Consider the following 22,633-nt stretch of genomic DNA (forward strand, 5'->3'; position numbering starts at 1 on the left):
TCCCAGCCAAGCCTAGGTTATCTGTAGGTGATTTCATCTATAGCATATGAAGGCTTTTCCTGGTGGAAGGAAGTCATGCTCTCTGGCGTCTCTTTTCCTACATGAATCCAAAGAAACTTCTGTTCCCCTCTGGATCTGAACTCCCCTGCTGCTAAGGGCAGGATATGCACCACCAAACTTGAGGGTGTTTGCAGGGGACTTGGATCATCTGTAATACACACTGTCTCTCCCTGAGCAGGTGAATCCTTGGTGAAGCAGGACAGCAAGCAGGTCCAGGTGGACCTCCAGGATCTGGGCTATGAGACTTGTGGCAGAAGTGAGAACGAGGCCGAGCGGGAGGAGACCACTAGTCCTGGTAAGAGCACAGGGTTTGGGGCTTAGCTTCTCTCCTGGAGTCAGCTTTCAACTTTGGGTGCTTTTGGCTAATCCCACACTTGATGAGTAATGGGGAGGAAGGAGACACAGGAGAGAAAGGGACAGGGAATTTGGAGGAAAACTTTTGCCCCCAATGAGCCCAGCTATGAGGTTGAATTTCTACAATTAGTTTTCAGTTACTATGTTTGGAAAAGAAAGAGTTTTATTCTACTGATTATTATAGAAAAAATATACACTAAAGTCTACTTATTAAAGAAAACACCAGATGACCTATGGGAATGGGCAAACCATAAGTGTTAAAAAAATGTTTTCGCTATAATAGGACTATAACCATAGGGCCTCCTGCATAATTGAAAATGGAGAAAAGGAGAAAAGCACTTATGATCTCTCTAACCCTCCAGGTAGTGTGGTTGTTACAAGCAAAGACCCTGGGGCCAGACTGGTTTGTTCAAATTCTAGTCTGTTAATTTCTCTGTGCCTCAGTTTCCTCATATGTTAAAATGGTAACAAAGGAGCTACCTACTCCATTGGGTACTAATGCGAATTAAATGAGTAAATTCTTGTAAAACACTTGAGGACAGTGCCTGTTGCTTGGTAAAACACTATATATTAGCTCTCATTCTTCTTCCACTGCCCTAACAGAGCCCTTGTAAATATCTCATGCATTTCTTTGTGGCCTTATTTTTCTAGCCTATTTTCCACATAGTTGTAACCAGATAAACTTTTAAATCATTGTAATATATGAGGATTAGTAAATTTTCAGCAATCAGAACAACTTATCCTACAGTTCTTGTGGCCTTCCCAAGTATGCAAACTTATATTGATATCTCACTTGGAAAGGGCACAGGATACCTGAGGACTGGAATTCAGGCTCTGCCATGTGCTAGTTTGAGTAATGTAGAGAAGTGAGATCACCTCTCTCTGAGCTTTGATTTCCACTTTGGGAAAACAGAAGGTAGCCACACCTGACTTGCAGGGCTGTTGATGGATGTGAAATACTATATTTGCACGCCTAGTACAGTGCCGCGCCTGAATAAAATATAGCTCCAACTTTTGCTCTAGTAATTGTCCCAGTGACCAAACTTGCCTCACCTTCAGGGGAGTGGCCACAGCAGAACACCAAGCTTTTATTCAGGAAGCTGACTTTGTCTTTCCTCAGAATGTGAGGAGCACGACAGCCTCGTGGAAGCAGGCCTGGCAGAGGGGCCATGTTGCGCGCAGGGGCACCTGAGCTCAGCACTGAGCAGACCCCCCAGGAAGAAGCCTCTGGAAAGCCAGCTGGGGAAGCAGGAGGAGTTCCAGGACTGTGGAAAGTCAGAAGACATCTCTGTCCTACAGAAGGACATAAAAACTTTGAAGACCCAGCTGCAGAACTCCAACAAGATCATTCAGAACCTCAGGAGCCGGGTCCGGTCTCTCTCAGTTACAAGTGATTATTCATCTAGTCTGGAAAGACCCAGAAAGATGAGGGCCATTGGGGCCCTCAAAGGGTCCTCACCTCATAGTGCCACAGATGAAGATGAGGGGTGGCTATCTGATGGTACTGGAGCTTTCTGTCCCCCAGGACTTCAGGCCAAAAAGGATCTGGAGAGTCTCATCCAGAGAGTGTCCCACCTGGAGGCTCAGTTCCCGAAATCTGGACTGGAAGAGAAGCTGGCAGCTGAGCTGAGGTCATCCTCATGGCCTGGGTAAGGAGGACAGTGTTTGTGGCTGGCTTGATTACTTCACTGATGATGTCTAGGCTTGTGCTTGAGGTGGGGTAGGCCAGGCAGGTAGGAGAGAGAACCTATCTAGACTAGAGGGCATTTGTTGAAACTGGCAGGTATAGGTCTGAATGAAGGACACTTGGGCAACCAGTGGGACACTGGATGGTTGCCCAGTGGCTGGGAGCTACCAGGTTTCTGGGGTTCCCTCCAAGGAATATATTAATAAAGTAATAGTATTAGTAAAATATATATATATATATCAGTTGGCCTGCCTCAGTTTGAATCTTAATTCTGAGTTTGAACTTATTAGCTGTGTAATCTTGGACAACTGACTTAATATTTCCTTACCCATTAAATGAGAATAATAAAAGAACCTGTGTCAAAGGGTGGTTATTAGATTTAAGTGAATTTAGTAAAAGTGCTTGGAATATTGCCTAACATATATTAAGCTCTCAATATTATTTGCCATAGTTATTACTGTTATTGATACTTTGGGTTGAAAAACTCTGGGTCTACACCATTGAAGTACATGTTCTGTTTATCTGTTTTTGAGTAAAAAACCACCCCACAACTTAGTGGCCTCAAACAATAACTTATTTATTTGTTTATTTATTAAAGATTTATTTTTTTATTTCTTTCCCTTTCCCCCTCCACACCCCCAGTTGTCTGCTCTCAGTCCATTTGCTGTGTGTTCTTCTGTGACTGCTTCTATCCTTATCAGTGGCACCAGGAATCTGTGTTTCTTTTTGTTGCGTCATCTTCTTGTGTCAGCTCTCTGTGTGTGCAGCGTGCCATTCCTGAGCAGGCTGCACTTTCTTTGGCACCAGGCAGCTCTCCTTATGGGGTGCACTCCTTGCACATGGGGCTCCCCTACGCGGGGGACACCCCTGCATGGCAGGGCACTCCTTGCGCACTTCAGCACTGTGCATGGGTCAGCTCCACACGGGTCAAGGAGGCCTGGGGTTTGAACTGCGGACCTCCCATGTGGTAGCCAGACGCCCTATCCATTGGGCCAAGTCCACTTCCCTTTAACTTATTTTTATCTCTCATGTTTCTCTGGGTTGACTGAGCTCAGATAGGTGATTCTCATTTGGGTTCCCTCATGGTTGCCTCAGGTGATAACTGGAGCTGGAGTCATTGGAAAATCTTGGCTGAGCTGACATCCAGGATGGCTTCTGCACTCACATGACTGGTGACTCAGTGCTCCTTGGTTTCTTTCTTTCTCCACATGGCTTCTTGTCTTCCAGTGCCTGTCTCCTGATTTGGGCTTCTCATAGCTGGGTGGTCTCAGGGTAGTCTCACTTCAGCATGGCAGCTGGCTTCCAAGAGGCAGGAAGCAGAAGTTGCCAGACAAGTTAGGGGTTCCTCCTAAAATTGCAGAGTATCACCTCCACTGTATTCTCTTGTGGTCACAGAATCCATCCAGGTTCAAAGAGGTTGGGAGTAGCCTGTACCTATAGACAGAAGAGTGGCAAAGCCACACTGCAGAAGAGCATGTGGGACAGGAGATAGTATAATATCATCATTGGAAAATACTGTCTGCCACAGTATCATCACGTAGAAGAAATTCAGGAATCAGAAACTGGTGTTTGCTATATGAAGACATGAAAGGTCCCATCCAGACTTAGGGTTAAGTAATTCTAAATCTTTATTAAGTACCTACTGTGAGTTTATACTATATTGGTACTGTAAGAGATGTAAAATATGACATTGTTTTTACTCTCAGAGAACTTATCTGTTTTTAGCCATGTGGCTAGCATAGAAAATTGTTTGATACAATAGCTTCTCACAGAATAATTTACTTAAATATTCCTTAAGGCTTATATGCCATAATTGATATTATAGAAATATCTGCAGAAGCCCCTATACCTTATCATTCACTATTTTCTATTTTTACTGTTTCTTCTTCTTTCCTACATTAGGAAATATGATTCCCTGATTCAAGACCAGGCCCGAGAACTGTCCTACCTACGGCAGAAAATACGAGAAGGGAGAGGTATCTGTTACCTTCTCACCCAGCATACAAAAGATACAGTAAAATCTTTTGAGGACCTCCTAAGAAGCAATGACATTGACTATTACCTGGGGCAGAGCTTTCGTGAGCAGCTCGCCCAGGGAAGCCAGCTAGCAGAGAGGCTCACCTGCAAACTCAGCACCAGTAAGTCAGTCACAGGGCTTGGAATACTCAGTCACTCCCTCAGTCCCCAGCCCAAGGGCTGCCGTACCTCCCCAAACAGTGGTTTATCCCAGGGTTCTGTTTCCACTTCATCTCCTGGGGGCCATTACAGGATCAGGGCTGGCGGGTGGGAGCACTGAGGAAGAATATACAAGGCTGGAGATACCATATTTACAACTGCAGAGACGTCCTCACTTGTAGAAGGTGCCTCTTTGCTAAGGCGCAGAACAGGAGATGAGGTAGAAGGAGCTTGTTAACAGAAAGAGCCTGAGCTAAGAATGGCAAAACCCAAGCTCTGGCCTGGATGCTGCCATCGGCTTGCTCTGGTCAAGTGACTTGTCCTTCAGTGTCTCTGTGTCTTTACTGGCTGTTGTATGAGCCCCATTTACTGTATGGTAATGTCCATGAGCGTACTTCAGATATTATGGATAAAGCACCATGCTCTTTTGGACAGGATTTAGGCACTGGGTGTTGTAGGACAAGGGGTAGGAATGTAAGTTTTTATTGGACCCCTTTAATGGGAGAGAATTTCCTGAGAGAACCTGAGGGCCTATGGCAGGAACAGACCTGGGGACCAACCATTCCATCTTCTGGTGGCAGGGACAACAGGATTCTGTCATCTCCTCAGAGATAAAAGTAAGTTCCTCATGAAGGCTGTGAAGGGACACATAGCTGTGCATCTGAGGACTAGCTCTGAGGCAGGACTTGGAGGCTGGAGTGTTCCAGAGGGCAGCTCTGACCAATGGGTCAAAAGACATTTTGCCCTGCTTCAGGGCAGAGGAAGTCATGATGATGACCACTAGGTCAGGGAAAGTTTGCCTGGTGATGTCAGGAAAGTGTGCTAGGGACTTCTCTAAAGACATGACCTGAGCCTCCCAGAATAATTCCCCAGAGGGTTCTGGATGCATACCAGTGTCATCACTTTTCCTTGTCCCGAGGGCCCCTGAGTGTGTAATGTGTAAGGTGGGACTTGTTTAATTTCTTACTGTTTCTTTCTGAATTTGGTTTGCAGAGGATCATAAAAGTGAGAATGATCAAGCTGGACTCGAGCCATTGACTCTCAGGTAATTCAGAATAGAATCTGGTAAAGGAATCAAAAAACAAACCCAAAGGTTCAAGAATGGCTATTCCTTCATAAGGATAAAACAGAAGAAGGCTGATGTAATAAATTCATTCACTATCATAATGTTGGTTTTAACAGAACTCTCTAATCCCTGTCATGTAATTCTATAGATTTCCATTCATACATTAATTTTCTGGGCTTAGTAACCTTGAGTCAGATTGACCCAAGTGACCTAACCTGGTTTCAGTGGTTACAGAACCCCCAGAGTCCCCCCTGCCCCCCACCACCCCCCACCGTGTATTTAAAGACTAGATTGTGCTTTTGCAAGGTAGATTTGCCCCGAGTTGGGTTGACTGCTAGCTTAATAGCCACCCACTTTGCTTGGAGAAAAAAAAATTTTATTACAGTACCTCCTGAACGAAACTAGATGTGCACAATGCTGGGAGGCACCAGTTTTCAGCGAGTCACTGCATATGGTACTCAATAAAATGTGGGCTCAGAACCAGTTTTAGCCACTAGCTTGAGCCTTTCTCTTTTATGAGTGAGTTTTAGGCCACAAAGTGCTGCTCTGACTGTCTGTGGCGATGGGCAAGGTGTTTTGTTTTTGTTTTTGTATTTATTCATGTCTGAGTCATCACAGACACGTGCGTTGTCTGTACCTCCCATTTGTCATGTTTTGGATGTGTGGCAATGCCAAATTGCTCTGTTTCTAAATGCCTACTTTAACTTTCGGTATTTACCTTGCTGGGGACTGGTAGCAAACAGTTCTTCTGCAGCTGCTCCAGGGCCCTACTTTAAGGGGCAGTGCCTTGAAGACCTGGCTGAGTCTCCTTTAGTCCTCAGCATGTTATATGGCCATTGTACTCAGGAGCCATTTCCATCTTTCCCTATACATGCTACCTACCCTCTACCCCTAATAAGAGATAAGATATTTTGATTATTTGATTAAGCTCTTTGACTTATGAGAATTTTCCCATGAGCCTAAGCCAGCACTAGCTGGTCCAGGTGACCTGGGTTCCATCTGTTGTCCTTCCTTACCCCACCAGGCTCAGCAGAGACCTGCAGGAGAAGGAGAAAGTGATTGAAGTCCTACAGGCCAAACTGGATGCCCAGTCCCTAACCCCCTCCAGCAGCCATGACCTGTCTGACTCACACCGTTCTCCCAGCAGTACCTCCTTCCTGTCTGATGAGCCAGAAGCCTGCTCTGACATGGACATAGTCAGCGAGTACTCCCACCGTGAAGAGAAGAACGCTCCACCTGGTCATTCAGGTAGCCTCCACTATCTGAATGGCACTGCCTTTATCTAGATTAAGAGGAGACCTCTGTAGCTAGGCCTTGTGGATGGACCTTGGTGTGTAGAGGGCTGGATGTGGCTCTGGGACCAGTGCCAAGCACAGGCCTCAGTGGGTCAGGTGGCATTGCTTTGTTACTGATTCTCTAAGTTACCTCTGCCATCCTGCCCTCCATCTGTACATACAGGCTGTTGGACCAAGGTGAGCCATGGTGAGGAGAGTTGGAAAATTCTCTCCCATGAAAGGGCTCCTGTGCACAGGCCTGCCTGGTAGACCTCATACTTTCAGATGGGACTTCTCTTCTCTCTGATGATTGGGCTGAAAGAAGCTCCCGAGCAGTGTCCCCTGAACACCTATGGATGTCCCCAGATGCTGCCTGTTTGCCTGATATTGCAGACTCTGAGCCCCACTCTCCCCCCTAAGGTGGTTTGCCTCCCTAAGGAGCTATCCATGGGTAAGAAAATGAGCTCTGTTCACCACCTAGGCTGGGCACGTTCCCTGAGAGCGAGGCCCTCGCCCTGGTGCCCTGGTTAAGTATAAGGCCAGCATTAGGGCTCTGTGGAATGCCAAACATTTTCTCTCATTCATGGGTTTTGTAGATTCCATTCATCACTCGAGTCATTCTGCTGTATTGTCTTCTAAACCATCAACAACCGGTGCATCTCAGGGTATTAAGGCCGAATCCAGCAGCAGCCCCATCAGCTTGCCAACTCCCCAGAATCCCCCCGAGGAGGCATCCCAGGCTCATCCAGGTATGCAACAGCCACAGGGGGTTAGTAGCTTCATCTCCCCTCACAGCTGACTGACTCTCCTTCAAGGACAAACACTTGTACTGGTAGAGCCTTTATGCATCACACCCTAGACAAAACCAAAAGCCCGTCCAAATTCTCCAATGGCATCTGATTTTTTAAAAAAAATCAGAAAATAATTACTCCATGACAGACTTTGGTCTGCATTCCAGTTTTAACCAGTGCTTAGCTAATCATTTTAAAATAAACATTTTCATTCCTTTTTCTCATTTCACCCTGGGGAGCAGAGGCAAAATGTTACTCCTAGGATTATAGCAGACAAGAAATCAAAAGACATTCACATCCCCTGCTGCCCTGTACATTACCAAGCCCTGCACATATGCTGTCCCAGGTAATCTATACTGTGATCCTGAAGTCGATGGCCATACTTTGGCCAACTAAGGACACTGAAGCTCAACAAATTTCACACCTCACAATAACCCAGCTAGTGAGTGGTGGGGAACATTTACCCAAGTCTGCCTGATGCAAAGGTGCAGGCTCTGACCACAGGCCCTAGCGTCATAGCTGTGGGAATTAAACGGAGATACTGCTCACCCCCTTGGAGTCCTTTGCTGCTCAGCCTTCCTGGTCCACTTTTTCCCTCAGCCTTTCTTACTAACTTATCCCCAGGATAAAACATGAATCTTTCCCTTAGACAAGGTTCTATTCACATTGCATTGTCATTCATGGATTTATAAATGGATTGACAGCCCTTGACATGTCCATGCTGCATGTCCTGGGGCCAGTTAGAGTGGTTGATGTCATTGATGTGCCTCAGCTCATTGCAGGGGTGCACGGTTCAGTCACAGCTCTGTACCAGAGATGGCAGGGGAAGGGCAAACCTTGCCCTCACCCACTCCCACCTGCCACACCTGGCTGGCTGCCTTCAAGATGGTATGTGATGAGGTGCTCTCTGAAAGCTAAATGCTTTCCTTCTGAACTCCCAACTCTCCTGATGACAAGTCAACCATACCCTTAGGGAGAGGAAGGGTCCTAACTCATCCTGGGCCAGGGCTCAAAGTTTCTAGGCCAGAGTGGGCAGCTGCCAGACAGGGAATCATAGGGAAAGTTCTTTGCCAAGACCTGCAGACAACTGTCTGATTGCTTTCAGAAAGCATACAGCATACAGAAATAGCAGAAGGTCATGCATTTTAAAATCAGAATGCTTCCCTATAGAATATTTAGGCTGTGTCCTTTGGCAATTTGGAGGGCTTTGCAGGTCTGCTCTGACATGTGAGGCATTTTCCAGGTCCGTCTTGGCTTCTGCTCCCTCCTCTCATTACCTGCCCTACAAGTGTTTTTGGAATGTGGGGACAGAGTCAAACATCAGAAATTCCCAGGCTTCCCGAAGACCTGTCTTAGATGGGCTGTAGAGTGATCATGAGTAAAGATTTTAAAAATGCAAATTTCTAAGCCTTACTCCCAGGGTTTCAGATTCTGTGGGTCTGGATTAGGCACTGCAAATCTGCATTTATTAGGAGTTTTTCTTCAGTTATTTTAATTCCCAGACAAGTTGTAAACTGCTGTGTCTAAGCCACACCACCAAGGCTTTTATTTCTTATTTGGTGAATGTACACTTGGATTTGGGAGTCTCTGCCAGAGCCCTGAACTGCATGCCCTATTGATGCAAATTTCCCCACAGGCCTCGTCCCCTCCTGCCTTCCTCAGGTAGGCCCTAGTGCTTTCAGAAGAGGAGTGGTAGGTGTAGGGTCTTGTCCCAGGGTCAAAGACTGCCACCTTCTGGGAGCAGCACTCCAGGGGCCCTGGAGAGCATCAGGCTCAGCCATTCTAACCTCTCCATGCCTGGGATTGCTGGAGTGGGCTTCCGTTGGCTCCCTGCGATGCAGAAATACCCCTCTGCCTTCTGTTGACAGTCACTTTGATGAACATGTGTAGGAATGGTCAGCCAGGACAGCCTCTCAGGGAGCCCTGATCATCCTTGGCCATGGCAATGCTCACCATAGTTGTCTCAGCAGCAGCACATTGAAGAATAGCCATGCCCCAGGGAGATACCTGGTCAGGGAATGGTTTCACCTCCTCAAGCTTCAACCCCTTCTTCCCTCTTTCTCTTTCTCTCTAATGCTGTGCCCTCTTTCTCCCCCACTTTGTTTCTAGGCTTTCATTTTAACTCCATACCCAAGCTGGTTAGCCTTCCCCAGGCTCCATTGCCCTCAGCTCCACCCAGCTTCCTGCCTTTCAGCCCCCCTGGCCCTCCCCTCTTTGGCTGCTGTGAGACACCGGTATTCTCCTTGGCTGAGGCTCAACAGGAGCTGCAGATGCTGCAGAAGCAGTTGGGAGAAAGTGAGCACCTCCTGCTGCATTTGTGTGTTTGTGACTGGCTCGCCCACACTGTGTGGCTCTGCATGGCTTTGGCTTGACGGCAGATTTTTTTTTTTAAAGCAACATAGGGGTACATGTTACAAATAGAAGATGAGGGAAAGCTCAGCTTGTGCTCTTTTGAAATGTATTTACTGTATTTTCCTGGTGTGTGTGTCCAGTCAGTGTGCAAGGATGTCCATTCATCAGGCACTGGGCCTGGTGTGCTATACTGTTGACTGTGATGGGAAGCACTACATATGCTGATGCCCTGAAACATGGATGGAACATTTACTGATGGGGCATGGGAGAGAGATTTTATGCCTTGTCCATGCAAGATGAAGTGACTGTGAAAAAGATGGCCACATTTGTGGATTCTTTGCGTGGCTATTATGTCATCTGCTATGCAAGACTTTTCAACAAGTTGAGATCCAGATATCATCAGCATAGGGGCAAAAAGAATGGTGGTAGAGGGATTCAGAAGAGAAGGTGACAGAGCCCCTTATCCTATTGCACCCTGGATAGGTGGCATGTGGGCAGCTGGAGCCAGAAGCACAGACTGCATGAGGACTGATTGTGAATTCTGTCCTCAGACTCCTGAAGATAATTGATCTTTAGTCACATAATTCCTGGACTCTAGGGTCATCTTTTAGAAAAAGTCTTGAAGTATTTATGTGCTGGATTCCTCAGCATAAAATGTTTCTTTTTTTCTCAGCATAAAATGTTTTTTTTTTTTCTCATGTGATCATTTATAGCTTAGAAGAATAAGAAAAACTCAGAAGATGAATTTGCTCTCTAGTAGCTCTTTCAAAAAACAAAACAAAACAAAAAAACTAGAAAGGAGTTTGAAATGACCACATTCCATGACTGTAAAGAAACTTGAGAGTGCCAGGGACAAATGACAAGGTTCACATCAGTCAGTGTTCTCCAGAGAAATAGAACCAACAGGATATATATATATATATGTGAAGAGATTTATAATAATTGGTTCATGCAATTGTAGGGGCTGGCGTGTCTGAATTCCATAGGGGAAGCTGATATTTGACCAAATTGGACACCATAACCTAGGCAAGTTAGCTCATAAAAATTAACCATGCAAAGGGTGTACAGTGACTGAAGATCACAGCCTAGAATTTGGATCCCTGAAGCCCCAAATGTCATTTGAATCAAATTTTTATTTTGTCAAAACTGAAAATGGATTCTCTGTCTACTCTTCCTCCAGTTTGATTTGCAGAATCCAGCTACACCCAGACCATTTTTTAGGAGATAAATTTGTCCAGGTTCCTTTCTGCAGGCATTGAGGCCTGAGAGAATTATTCTTCTGCTTATAATCTTTACACAGGTACAGCAATTTAGGGCTTACCTGGCAGCAATGACCTGGTCTTCTTTGATCCTCACAAATCTCCTGTGCCATAGGTAGAGCCAGAACAGGGAACTAAAGCTCAAGACCACTAGTAAGTAGGAGATATGGTCTTGAGTCCAGGTCTTCTTCTCCCTGTTCCATGTGCTTTCTTTTAGGCCTTTCTACTGAGGCAGGTTTTGTTCCCATGGTCCTCAGAGTGTGGGGCTGACCTCAGCTGAACAGACTTGGAGACCCCCTGCTAATGTGCTGTCCCACAGACCTTTCTCATTCTGCAGAGATTAGGGGAAGGTGCTGGTCCCTCTGACCTAAGAACTTTTTACTTTACCAGTTCAGGAACCAACAGTTGATGGGTAACAAATATATCCCATGACAAAAAGGCGAGAGTGTTCTCTGGCTTCCTTTTTGTTTCCTTGCTTCCTTTTCTTTTCTCATTCCATGTTTTGTTGGTTTGTCTTTGTCCAAAGGGGATGATAAAAGGAGACCACTGTACATGAATGTAGATTGAATTGGAGTCACATATAGTCTGAGCCATTGATCAGAGTTCAGATGGTTCCAGCCTTGGTGAGAAAGATTGTAGTCCATTCTTTTCCTACCCAAAGGCATGGCTCTCTCAGAGAGACCATCACTTAGCAACATTCCTTCTTTTCAAATTTCCTTGTGGACACTGATGCATGGCAGCCTGTCAAGTAAGTGTGGGGCTAAAATCTCCTGGTGCAAGAGGCTGGTTGGTGTGGTATCCTTGCACAATGCACTCTTATTGTGTGCCCAGAGAAGACTAGGATATGAAATCACAGATCGTTACTCCTGATGGACTTGGAAACTCCTAAGCCCTTGCTTTAAAAGGAAGCTGTCACCTAAAATCATTGAATTACTCCTTTGCCTTGTATTGGGGTGGAATTGAAGGAGATGTGAAATAAATGGGAAAAATACTGAAATTTAGATGATTAAATTCTTCTTCTTCTTTAACTCACAGTGATGTAATGAACATTTAGTATTTTGCAAATTGGGGAAGTAGAGAACTATGGAAATACTTCTCAAACCCTGCTGCCTATTACTATTACTAGGAATGATTTAAAAATACCCAATGCCCAAGCTGTTCCCATATCAAAGCAAGAAGTCTGTGGGTCCAGGTCTTATTATCCTTTTTTTTTTCCTTTACATTTTTCCAATTGACTCCGGTATACAGCCAGATTTGAGAACCACTTAAAAATGGGGATTGAAAATTGGCAAGTACATATTGCATTAACCTCTCAGAGGAATTTGGCTTTTTTGAAGGAAACCATGACCTCATTCCTGCTTGGGAAAGTGGAGAGGTGGGACTGCCCTGTACTCTGCTGCCTAATGGAGCCAGTCCCTAGAAGAAAGCAGTCTTCTGGATTTTTTCCTAAACTTTGGCCCTGCCCTCCTGCCACATCGCCGCCCCACCCCTCAACCCCAGCCCAATCCGGGCTTCCCTTTACCTAGAAGCAGAAGACTGAGGGAAAAGCCCATGATTTTTATAGGGTCTTTAGCTGGAAGTCACCAAAGAAATCTGGTCCTCCCTCTCTCCGTGGAAGAGTGTCCAGTGATGATGTCATCAAATGCAAATGATGACATTTTTCAGTGCCTTGAATCCTGTTGAATGAAATAGAAGTCACCACTTACCTTACATACAACCTCCCCCCAGCCTCAGCCTAAAGCTCTGCAGTCTGGAGGAATAGGGGCAACCACATGCAGCTATATTTCATGCCTCATCACTCTGCCCACAAATGTAAAGAAGACATGGAAAGGTTGGCTGGTGAGCTTCTGGGAAGGCAACTACTCATAGGAAAACAGATATTCCACTTCACAGGTGTGTTTAATGCTATGTCCTGTTACACTCTTGACCCCTGACTTTGAGAGTAAGTGTAATTCTGAAGCTCCTCTGTATTCTACCATGATGGATTATAGTGGGGGCTGGGAGTAGGGACACTGGATTTTTCCTTTGTGTATACCAGTGACTTTCAGATACTTTACCCATCCTCTACATCATGCTAGGAAATAGATGAGGTGAACTTTAGAGCCTCTGGGTTATGAGTCGTCTTCTCACTGGCACTCCACAGTAGACTGGGATCTGATATCCCACATGTCTCCCCTTAGTCTCTGTTCTTAGCAATCATACACTTCCTTGTGACCCTTCCCTTCTGACCACCATGTTGTTTCTCACATATGTTTCTTTCTATCCAGGTATCAACACTGTCCCTCCTACTGTCCCAGCTACATTGCCTAGCAACCATTTGGAAGCCAGTTTTTCCCACTATTGCAACCCCGCCCAGCCCCACTCTCCTCTGAGGGGCACCATAGAACTGGGCAGAATCCCGGAGCCTGGCTACCTGGGCAGTGGTGGCCAGTGTGACATGATGAGGCCTCAGAAAGGGAATGTATCTGGGAACTTATCCTCAGGTTCCTCTGTGTACCAGCTTAACTCCAAACCTACAGGTAAAGTACAAAGCTGTAAGGTTCTACCCCTGAAATGAACCCGAATTTAGAGTCTCCCCATTTTGCACCAGGGCAGGCCTTTTTTTTTCGTTCCTCCTCTAGTCCCTAGCTCACTGAATGGGTATAAAATGAAAGGGCCATATCACCCAGGGCAGCCAGAGATCAAAAGTTCCCATCAGCACTTCTCTCTAAGAGCATCTTTTCTCTCAGCTCATCCTCCCTGCCCAGGACCATGGGATAGTCAATGACCACCTCTTGTGGTCCATCACCCATGTCTTTCTCCCTCCCCACCAACCTTATACCCTACCTGAACCCAGCCCCATCTTAGAGTCTTCCAGAATGGCGGGCACAATCATTCATGGGGACATTCTTCTTTTGGTCGGGAGTTGTTACAGAAAGGGAAGCTATTTCTACACAGCTCCCCACCCCACACATGTATCTGTTTCACAAAACCCAATTTAAGATTTCCCCCATACCCCTAGCTCTCATGGTCGGAGCCAAGACACATCACACTAAGAGGAGGGATGCAGCGATGTAGGTGAATCGAGGATGCAGTTTAGTTCCAACAGCAAGCCAATTGTAATTTTCAGAGAACTGAGCCTGAAGCAAAATGGTACAATTAACATGGCCTGCCATTAGCATCCCTTCCACTTCTCTTTTCTACACTTTTTTCTCTCCTTGGGGGTGCTCCTTTCTCCTCTAATCCACATGTAGATTCCTAGAGTCTTGCAGCCTCTCCTTTCTTCTGCCCATATTAAAAGTGATTTGAAAGAAATATTAACCACATAGTGTGAGTTTAAGTTCAGATACTTTTGTGTTAGACCCTTCTTTCCTATTACCCTCCTAGGCATACCCAGGAGGAGGGCCACACCTTTCCAGGTGCTAGTCAGGCCTTTCCAGAGACTTCATCTATTTTTCTAAACCATGTGAAATTCCCTAACACTTGCCAGAGCCCTGTGTGGGAAGACACCCATGGAGTTTGCTTAGCACTGGGCTGTCCTGTATTTGAAAGCCTGTTTTTACTTTAAACTAAGTGGCCTCTTTTCTTTGGTGCTTAAGTGATAGGATGAAGTGGTGAAGGATGCTGGTGTTTAGCAATATTGCTGTGGGGCCACTGGTCCTGCTCCATGCCCTCTCCCACCCCCACTAATCACCAAGATTCTCAATCCCCACCCCTCTCCATGCCCTGGTGGGTTGGCTGCAGGGGCTGACCTACTAGAAGAGCATCTTGGTGAAATACGGAACCTGCGCCAGCGCCTGGAGGAGTCCATCTGCATCAATGACCGCCTGCGTGAGCAGCTAGAACACCGGCTCAGCTCTTCTGCACGTGGAAATGGTAGGAGAGCTCAGGTCTTCCTATGCCTGGTTGAATGTGGGGAGCTTATGAAGGAATAGCAGTTGGGCAGGGCCTCACAGTTTTCAGAGACTTTGGTGTGCTTTCTTTCCCTTGCTCCTTGCAAAGAATCCACCTGGGAGTTGGGGTAGCTACTACTACCCTCATTTTATGTATATATCTGATCCTCATAGAGTGAAATTCCTCAAGGCAGAACTAGGTCTGGTCCCAGAGGTGTCTGACTTCTCACCCCTTCCTTCACTTGCTCGTATACTGCCTACTGCCCTCCCTGTCCCCCTGTGCAGTGGTTGGCAAAAGCAGAGCCCAAGTCAACAAGACCCTCCCCCAGCCCTTTCATTGAGGTGGCCTTTCTCCCTACTCTCTTCTCCTGTGCTGCTGTCACTTGGAGGCCATCCCTTCTACCCTTGTCCTGTGCACAGCACATCAGCAGTTATTTAGGGGGAAAGAGCCTCCTGCACCATTACAGCTATGGCATGTGTCAGTGCATGGGAAGTATCCAACGAGAAGAGATACATGAAAACCAATCATTTGTCGTATCATACTTTGGTCCCAGGGTTTTCTGCTGGGTTTGGACAGTATCTGTGGGAATTACAGACTGGGAACTTTTTGAAAGCCTCTGTTACCCCAATGTGTAACTAACCTGATGCATCTTCTGGGCAGGATCTACCTCTAACTTCTACACTCAGGGTCTGGAGTCCATACCTCACCTCTGTGAGAACAGAGACCTCAGGGAGGAGAACCGGAGACTTCAGGCTCAGCTGAGGCACATTTCCAGAGGTGAGAGCTCAAAAACCACTAACTGTGGTCACTGCTAGATCCCTTTCTTCCCTGAACATACCAATCACCAGTTGGAAACGCAAAGAGATGTTGAAGCCAACAGAGCTCTCCAGATCCACCAACCCACAATTTCCATAGTTAGCCTCATTCTACAAAGATCCACTTCCTAAGACGTCTCCACTATGGCCCTCAGAAGCACAGGCTCCAGGAAACCCATCAGTTTTTAAGAAATCAGAGTGCAGATCCAGAGTCACTAGCTATCAAAGTGGAAACCAGTTGGATGTCAGTTTTACCTACCCCCATTCACAGCAGACTTGGAACCAGGAAAGGAAGAAAGGACAGTGCCTGTAATCCCTCACAAGTTTCTTCAGACTTTATTGCAGCCTGTCCCTCCCAGGACCTACATCCTCATATCTCCTACCCATCCTCACTCTTATATTCAGTGCTCCCCTCTCTGGTCAGCATTATTTTTTTGAGGTACCAGAGCTGGGGATTGAACCTGGGACCTCGTATGTGGGAAGCCAGTGCTCAACCACTGAGCCACATTGGCTACTTTGAGTTGACTTTTTTATTTCTTTGTTTGTTGTTGTTTGTTTTGTTCTTAGGATGCACTGGAGACTGAACCCAGGACCTCCCATGTGGGAAGGAGATGCTCAGCCACTTGAGCCACATCTGCTCCCAGCATTCTTTTTTATTAAAAATATATATATATATATATATATATTTTCATTTATTTTAAAAAGATACATAGATCACACAAAATGTTACCTTAAAAAAATATAGCAGATTCCCATATGCCCCATTCCCCACACCCCCCACTTTTCCCACATCAACAGCTGTGGGAAATACAGCCGTGGGAAATACTGTGAATACATCTGGAGCACTTCCTTCTTTACTGTGAATACATTTGGTGAATACATTTTGGAGCACTGCTACACAGCATGGATTGTAGTTTACATCATAGTTTATACTCACTCCCACTCCATTCAGTGGGTTATGGCCAGATATATAATGTCCTGCATCTGTCCCTGCAATATCATTCAGGACAACTCCAACTCTCTAAAATGCCCCCATATTACACCTCTTTATCCCCCTCCCTGCCTTCAGCAACTCCAGTGGCCACTGTCTCCACATCAATGATATAATTTCTTCTATTGCTAGAGTCATAATAATTCTACAGTAGAATATCATAAGCTCACTCTAGTCCATATTGTATTCCCCAATCCTGAGGACTCTGGGATGGTGATTCCCACTTAAGTGAGAGGGGGCTTCGATCCCCCATAGCTGATGAATGGAATTCTCCTGCTTGTAGCTGTAGACTCTCTCAGTTCCTTGGTGTGGTGGTTGACCATCTTCACCTTGTTAGCTAACCTGGGTAAGTCCAATGAACCAGAGAGTAGCTGGTGCAACCCTGCTGAGGCTCAGGGCCCAGCTGGCACATGGACAGCCCAGAGAGTCAAGTCTTCTGGACATACACCAACCCCAGCACCAACCACAGGTTCAATAAAAGGGACAGATGAGGCATGTGTAGAGAAGTCACATCTGAGTCCAACTCTGTCACACTCGGGAGCACAAATTCCATAGTAGGGCCCCCTGGCAAGGCACCAAACTCCAGAGCTATCTGCCATGACTGTAGGACCTGGGTATCTCTGTAGCCCTCAGGAGTACCACTACCTGGGGTAGTATCTACTTTGGCTGTCTATGAGATCCTGCTGAGACATGCATATACACAACCCCTCTGATGACTTCCCAACTCATTTTGAAGTCTCTTAGCCATGTAAACTCATTTGTATTTACCATTTCCCCCCTTTTATTCAAGGTCTTTTCCCAGTTCCAGCATTCTTTATGAATCTATCACAGTGTCCTCCACAACTGTCCCACTCCTATTCACTGTGCATCCATGGGCTGGCATCAATCCCCATGTGGCTGGGGAGGGAAAAGACCTTATTATTATTATTATTATTATTTTTTATTTATTTTTTATTGACTTTGTAATAATATTACATTAAAAATATATATGTGAGGTCCCATTCAACCCCACCCCCCCACCCCCCCTCTCCCCCCCCAACAACACTCGTTCCCATCATCATGACACATCCATTGGATTTGGTAAGTACATCTTTGGGCACCTCTGCACCTCATATACAATGGTCCACATCATGGCCCATACTCTCCTCCATTCCATCCAGTGGGCCCTGTGAAGATCCACGATGTCCGGTGATTACCCCCGAGGCGCCATCCAGGGCAGCTCCACGTCCCAAATACGCCCCCACCTCTCATCTCTTCCTGCCCTTCCCCATACCCATCGCCTCAAACTTAACAATGAATTATTTTTATTTACAAATATATAACGAACAGCCTTATAAAATTCAGAAGAGTGTCTGGAAGGATTAAGCCAAGAATAAAATACTGTTGTGGAAAAGGGAAAAAAATCATCAAGAGATACTTCTTAATTAACTATTTCATTGCAAGAAGACTTGAGAGGAAAAGACACTGCTTGGGGAAGAGAATCTAAGTTAACAGATAAGAGAGATGGCAGAACTACTAAATTACAATCGAATACCTGTGAAGAATAGAACAGATTTCACAGATGAGAAGTTAGTAAGAGATTTAAATGAGTACAATTTGCCAGGCCCAGGTGAAGTCTATTTCAGAAGACTGACAGAATCTGTATCTTTATTCTCAGAGTCCTTGTCACTGATTTTTAAGAAATCATGAAGATCAGAGAGTTGCCACAACACAGAAAATACAAGTGTCCCAAATTTAAAAATGAAGAAAATAATATATTTGAAAAAGTGTAGAAAATAAATTTTGAAGATTCAAGAATGGATTATTAAACAGCTGATATGTGAGCACTTTGAAGGTGATGAGCATTAGAAACCATAGTACTGTCTCCAAGTACAATGTAGGTCATGTTCAATCAGAGGATCAAAGGCATTGAAAAGAACAAGGTGCAGCATTTCCCAGGGTGTGTTGGTACATTGAGCCGGCACTCTCTGTCCTTTCACACATAGCTGTCCTTCCCTTTGCCTTAGTTCCCTTTGTCAGGTCAGATGTTCTTGGGCTCATCTTCCTGCCTTCCCTGTCCCTATGATGTAAATACACCTGTGTTCTGCTCTCCAGAACACTCCCAGGAAATGGAAAGCCTCAAGGAGGCTCTGTGCTCCTCTCGATCACGGCTTCAAGATCTGCAAATGGAGCTGGAGCACCAGAAGGTAGAACATCAGCATCTCTTGGAAGATTTGAAGGAGAAACAGCAGGAGATCGTGCATTTCCAGGAGGAACGACTCTCCCTCCAAGAGAAAGACTCAAGGTAAGAGGTGTCCCACTGATAAGGAAGGTGGGGTGGCAGTAGAAGTAGGATATCAGCAAGACAGTCAGTGGTGTCATTTAGATAGCTCCCATTCCCCTCTGCCTTTCCTCATTCCTGGGTAACTAGGAGCAGAAGGAAGAACTCCTCTGGGAACATCTTTTTCCCTATGAAGTTTAAGGAATGGAAATACTGACATAGAGACTTCAGCATCTAAGAGACTGGAGAAAGAATGCTCTCCTCCTTCCAATCAGATACAAGACATTAGCCTCACCGTAAGCTGGGAAACCTCTACCCCAGCCTTTGGGATTGTCCTCTGGAATACATCAACGTGGAAGGAGCATTTGTCAGAGCAGCTCAAACACCATGCTGGTGTGTCTGTTTGGCCACTCGCCAATGGCATGACCCCAAGCAAGTTCATTTACCTCTCTGAGCTCTGTTTCCACATGGGTAGGATAGAAGCCATGGTCTTCATGACCTCTGAGTCGACCCCTAGGGCTGAAACACTGTGATGCGAAGGTTGACTCCAGCCTATGGCCTGGTGTGACTGGGCGGCTCTGACAACTCAGCAGGCTCTTGCCTCCCACCTGGCAGGCTGCAGCACAAGCTGGCCCTCCTGCAGCAGCAGTGTGAGGAGAAACAGCAGCTCTTCCAGTCCCTCCAGGCGGAGCTACAGATCTATGAGGCACTTTATGGCAATGCCAAGAAGGGCCTGAAAGGTATGTGTTCCTCCCCAACTCACTTCCCCCTTGCCACTCCCCACAAACTTCCTGCCCTTTGCTATGATCCCAGTGAGGCCTTTACCTTGGGTGTTGTGGAGATCAGGGACGCTTCCAAGTTCTGTCTCAGAAAAATCCCCAAACAGGCCTGGGGCTCCCAATAAGACAGGGGAATTCTCTTACACAAAGCCTGGGGTGAGATGTTGGTGATATGAACATCTTTAAAAATGGGTCACAAGAGTCATACTTCCCCCACTTAGATGGCCCAGAGAAGTTAATCAAAAAAATACAAAAAATGCAAAGAATTATCCTGATGATATCACCATTTGAAAGGAACTTGAATACCTTGAATAACACATACTGAAACCCAATGCAGCCAGGTAGCAAACAACCTGTTCCCACCCTGACCCTTTCCCTCAGTGGGGAAAAAAAAAAAAAAGACACAAAAACAACTTGCCCACATAAACACACAATCTTTCAGAAACACTGCTAATAACCTCTAAGATTTAAGCCTGGATTTCAATTTTATACAATTTTATTGAGGACTTTTGCCATCTCCTAAAATAATAATCTGGTGTTTTAGAATTTTGTTTTATTTCCCATTTCCCTTCGACTGGGTAGGGTTCCAAGCATAAGAATAAGTAGTCTCCTCTAGCTGAAACAGAGCACTGGCCTCAATTTGATGAAATTAAGCAAGGATAAAAAGGAATCCTGATGGGGACCTCATATTTTTTGAATGTAATATTTTTTAAAAAAATGAATAAATTGAGTAGAATTTGGAAAAAGAAAAAAAAAGGAATCCTGGATTGATTTAAAGTATCAGTGGACACAGAGGATGTTTAGCTCAGTGGTTGAGTATCTGCTTTGCAAGTACAAGGCCCTGTATACAATTCCTGGTAGGTCCTAAAAAAATAAAAAAAAATAAAATACTGATGAGAGGCTTGTTCATAGTGGTCACTTACCATAATTTGTTAGAATATTTGCATAGCTTGTTGCAAAAATGTTAATATGTTTGATTCAGGGCTGTATCCCCAGATGCAACTGGGTGTACCATGTAAGATATGGTATATGCATCCTATTACCTGGCTAAAAACTGAAATAAATTCTACAGCACAAACTAGATTTGGCCTCAAGATTTCAGATAAGGGAATGTGGACTTGCAGAGTATTTCTTAACTCTCTTCATACCCAGTATGTAGAAATAGACCATGTGAGTAAGGAAAAAAAAATAGGAAAGTTGACAAATTCACATTGTTGTGATCTCTGGTTCATGGTGTCTGACTCCCATTCTTGGCTGCTGCCCAAAAGTCTGGTGCCTTCCTCCTCCTCCTCCTTTTTCATTCCTGAGTGTGGCAGTCATCAAATCTTCCACAGGCCTTACCCTTCTCCTTGGAAGACCCTGCTATTTAGCTTGTAGAAGTACAGTTAATATCAGAATGAAATAATGGGCTTTACCTAATCTGCTAATCAAATGGACCTTTGATGTATGTGGGTAATCTGAACCTGAGGAAAGCTACAGCCTGAGTGCTTGCCCTCTCAGTGTGCTCCAGGACCACACAGGAAAGCTACCGCTTCTGTCCTGGATGTGCTGCAGCTGGGTGTTGCCTGGGGCCCTGAGGTTACAGTGGGGTCCTGACTGAAAAGGCTGCCAGGAGCTGGGTTCTGACAAGTGCTTGGAAATACTGACTCATGGCTATCGGCGCCTCCTCTTCTTTCAGCTTACAGCTGGGATGCCTGGCACCAGGTCCCTTTGAGCAGCAACTTGAGCAATTTGGTGGCAGAGGTACGAACTTTGAGAGGGCAACTGGAACAGAGCATTCAGGTGAACAATTGTCTGCGACTGCAACTGGAGCGGCAGCTGGACGGCAGTGCCCACACAGCCAGCCTCGGCCTGTCCTCCATCGTCCAGAGCTTCCCAGCCAGCACTGACCCTGGAAAGAAGCAGCCACTCTTCAAAGGTATGAGGGAGAAAGAAATTTAAAAAAAATTTTTTATTATTATCTTTTTTTAAAAAAGATACATGGATCACACAAAATGTTAAATTAAAAAATATAAGAGGTTCCCATATACCCTATTCCCCACACCCCCCACTCCTCCCACATCAACAACTTCTTTCATTAGTGACTCTAGCAATGGAAGAAATTATATCACTGATGAGGAGAAAGGTATTTGAAAGCCCTCAGTGGGGAGTCACTGGGAGGTCTGGGGTGTAATAGACAGCCATGCCCCTGTGTGCCTTAGGGTCAGGTGGAATTGCAGATGCTCTACTGTCGTGTACTGTTGGACACTGGGCTGGGGGTCAGACCGAGATCCAGATTTGGATGTTACCATGTGCACATTGTTTGCTATAGGCAAGTTGTTTAAACTCACAGGTAGTTTAGCTTCAGCTTCTCCGTCTTTAAGATGAGGATAATAATACGTTCCTTTCATAATCATTTGAAGCACTGGATGAAATAATCTACACGTTCCTGTCACAGGAAGAGTTACTCAAGAATTAGGAGCTGTATATGTTAATAACTCTTCTTTGTCTTTGTCCAGTGCTTTAAAATCTACCAAATCCTTTCAAATATGTAATTACATCTGAGGCAGGGCAGATACTACTATCTCTGTTTTTTCAAATGAGGAAACTAAGGTGTTGAGACATTACCTGACATACTGAGGTTTACAGGATTAGAAACAGGTCTTTTCCTCTCCAGCCTGCATTCTTTCCGCATCACGGTGCTCTGCCTCAGGGTTGCTGACCTGCCCGGAGTTTCTAGCCTGATTTCTCACTCCCTAAGGTGTGGGGCACTGAGTTGTGTGGATAATGTCCCTGTTTCTTATGAATTCAGGACTCTGGACAAGCACTGAGGATGGGCACGTTTCTCCCAGTGGGCAGTCGTCCACTTCTGCCCTTTCAGAAGGGCATTTTTAACCAGCTCCCCCCTCTTTTCAGTG

At 45.5% G+C, this 22,633-nt stretch overlaps 1 protein-coding gene across 33 annotated transcripts in view; it reads left to right on the forward strand.

The window, feature by feature from the left end:
- PDE4DIP (phosphodiesterase 4D interacting protein) overlaps positions 1-22,633 on the forward strand; it is a 233,367-nt gene that overhangs the window by 199,834 nt on the left and 10,900 nt on the right. For 12 of the 33 annotated variants that reach the window (XM_012518040.4, XM_023583509.3, XM_023583513.3 and 9 more), the window contains 13 exons: positions 239-355; positions 1,535-2,063; positions 4,004-4,239; positions 5,270-5,321; positions 6,367-6,590; positions 7,213-7,365; positions 9,517-9,702; positions 13,286-13,537; positions 14,742-14,873; positions 15,552-15,668; positions 18,792-18,981; positions 19,573-19,697; positions 21,415-21,654. In XM_012518040.4, the coding sequence (XP_012373494.2) occupies positions 239-355; positions 1,535-2,063; positions 4,004-4,239; positions 5,270-5,321; positions 6,367-6,590; positions 7,213-7,365; positions 9,517-9,702; positions 13,286-13,537; positions 14,742-14,873; positions 15,552-15,668; positions 18,792-18,981; positions 19,573-19,697; positions 21,415-21,654 (2,553 nt within the window). Of the gene's footprint in view, positions 1-238; positions 356-1,534; positions 2,064-4,003; positions 4,240-5,269; positions 5,322-6,366; positions 6,591-7,212; positions 7,366-9,516; positions 9,703-13,285; positions 13,538-14,741; positions 14,874-15,551; positions 15,669-16,273; positions 16,388-18,791; positions 18,982-19,572; positions 19,698-21,414; positions 21,655-22,633 lie in introns of those variants that run through there. The other 21 variants (XM_023583515.3, XM_023583514.3, XM_058309555.2 and 18 more) reach the window with 4 other exon arrangements.

This window comes from Dasypus novemcinctus, chromosome 13, assembly GCF_030445035.2.
Source record: "Dasypus novemcinctus isolate mDasNov1 chromosome 13, mDasNov1.1.hap2, whole genome shotgun sequence".
NCBI lineage: Eukaryota > Metazoa > Chordata > Mammalia > Cingulata > Dasypodidae > Dasypus > Dasypus novemcinctus.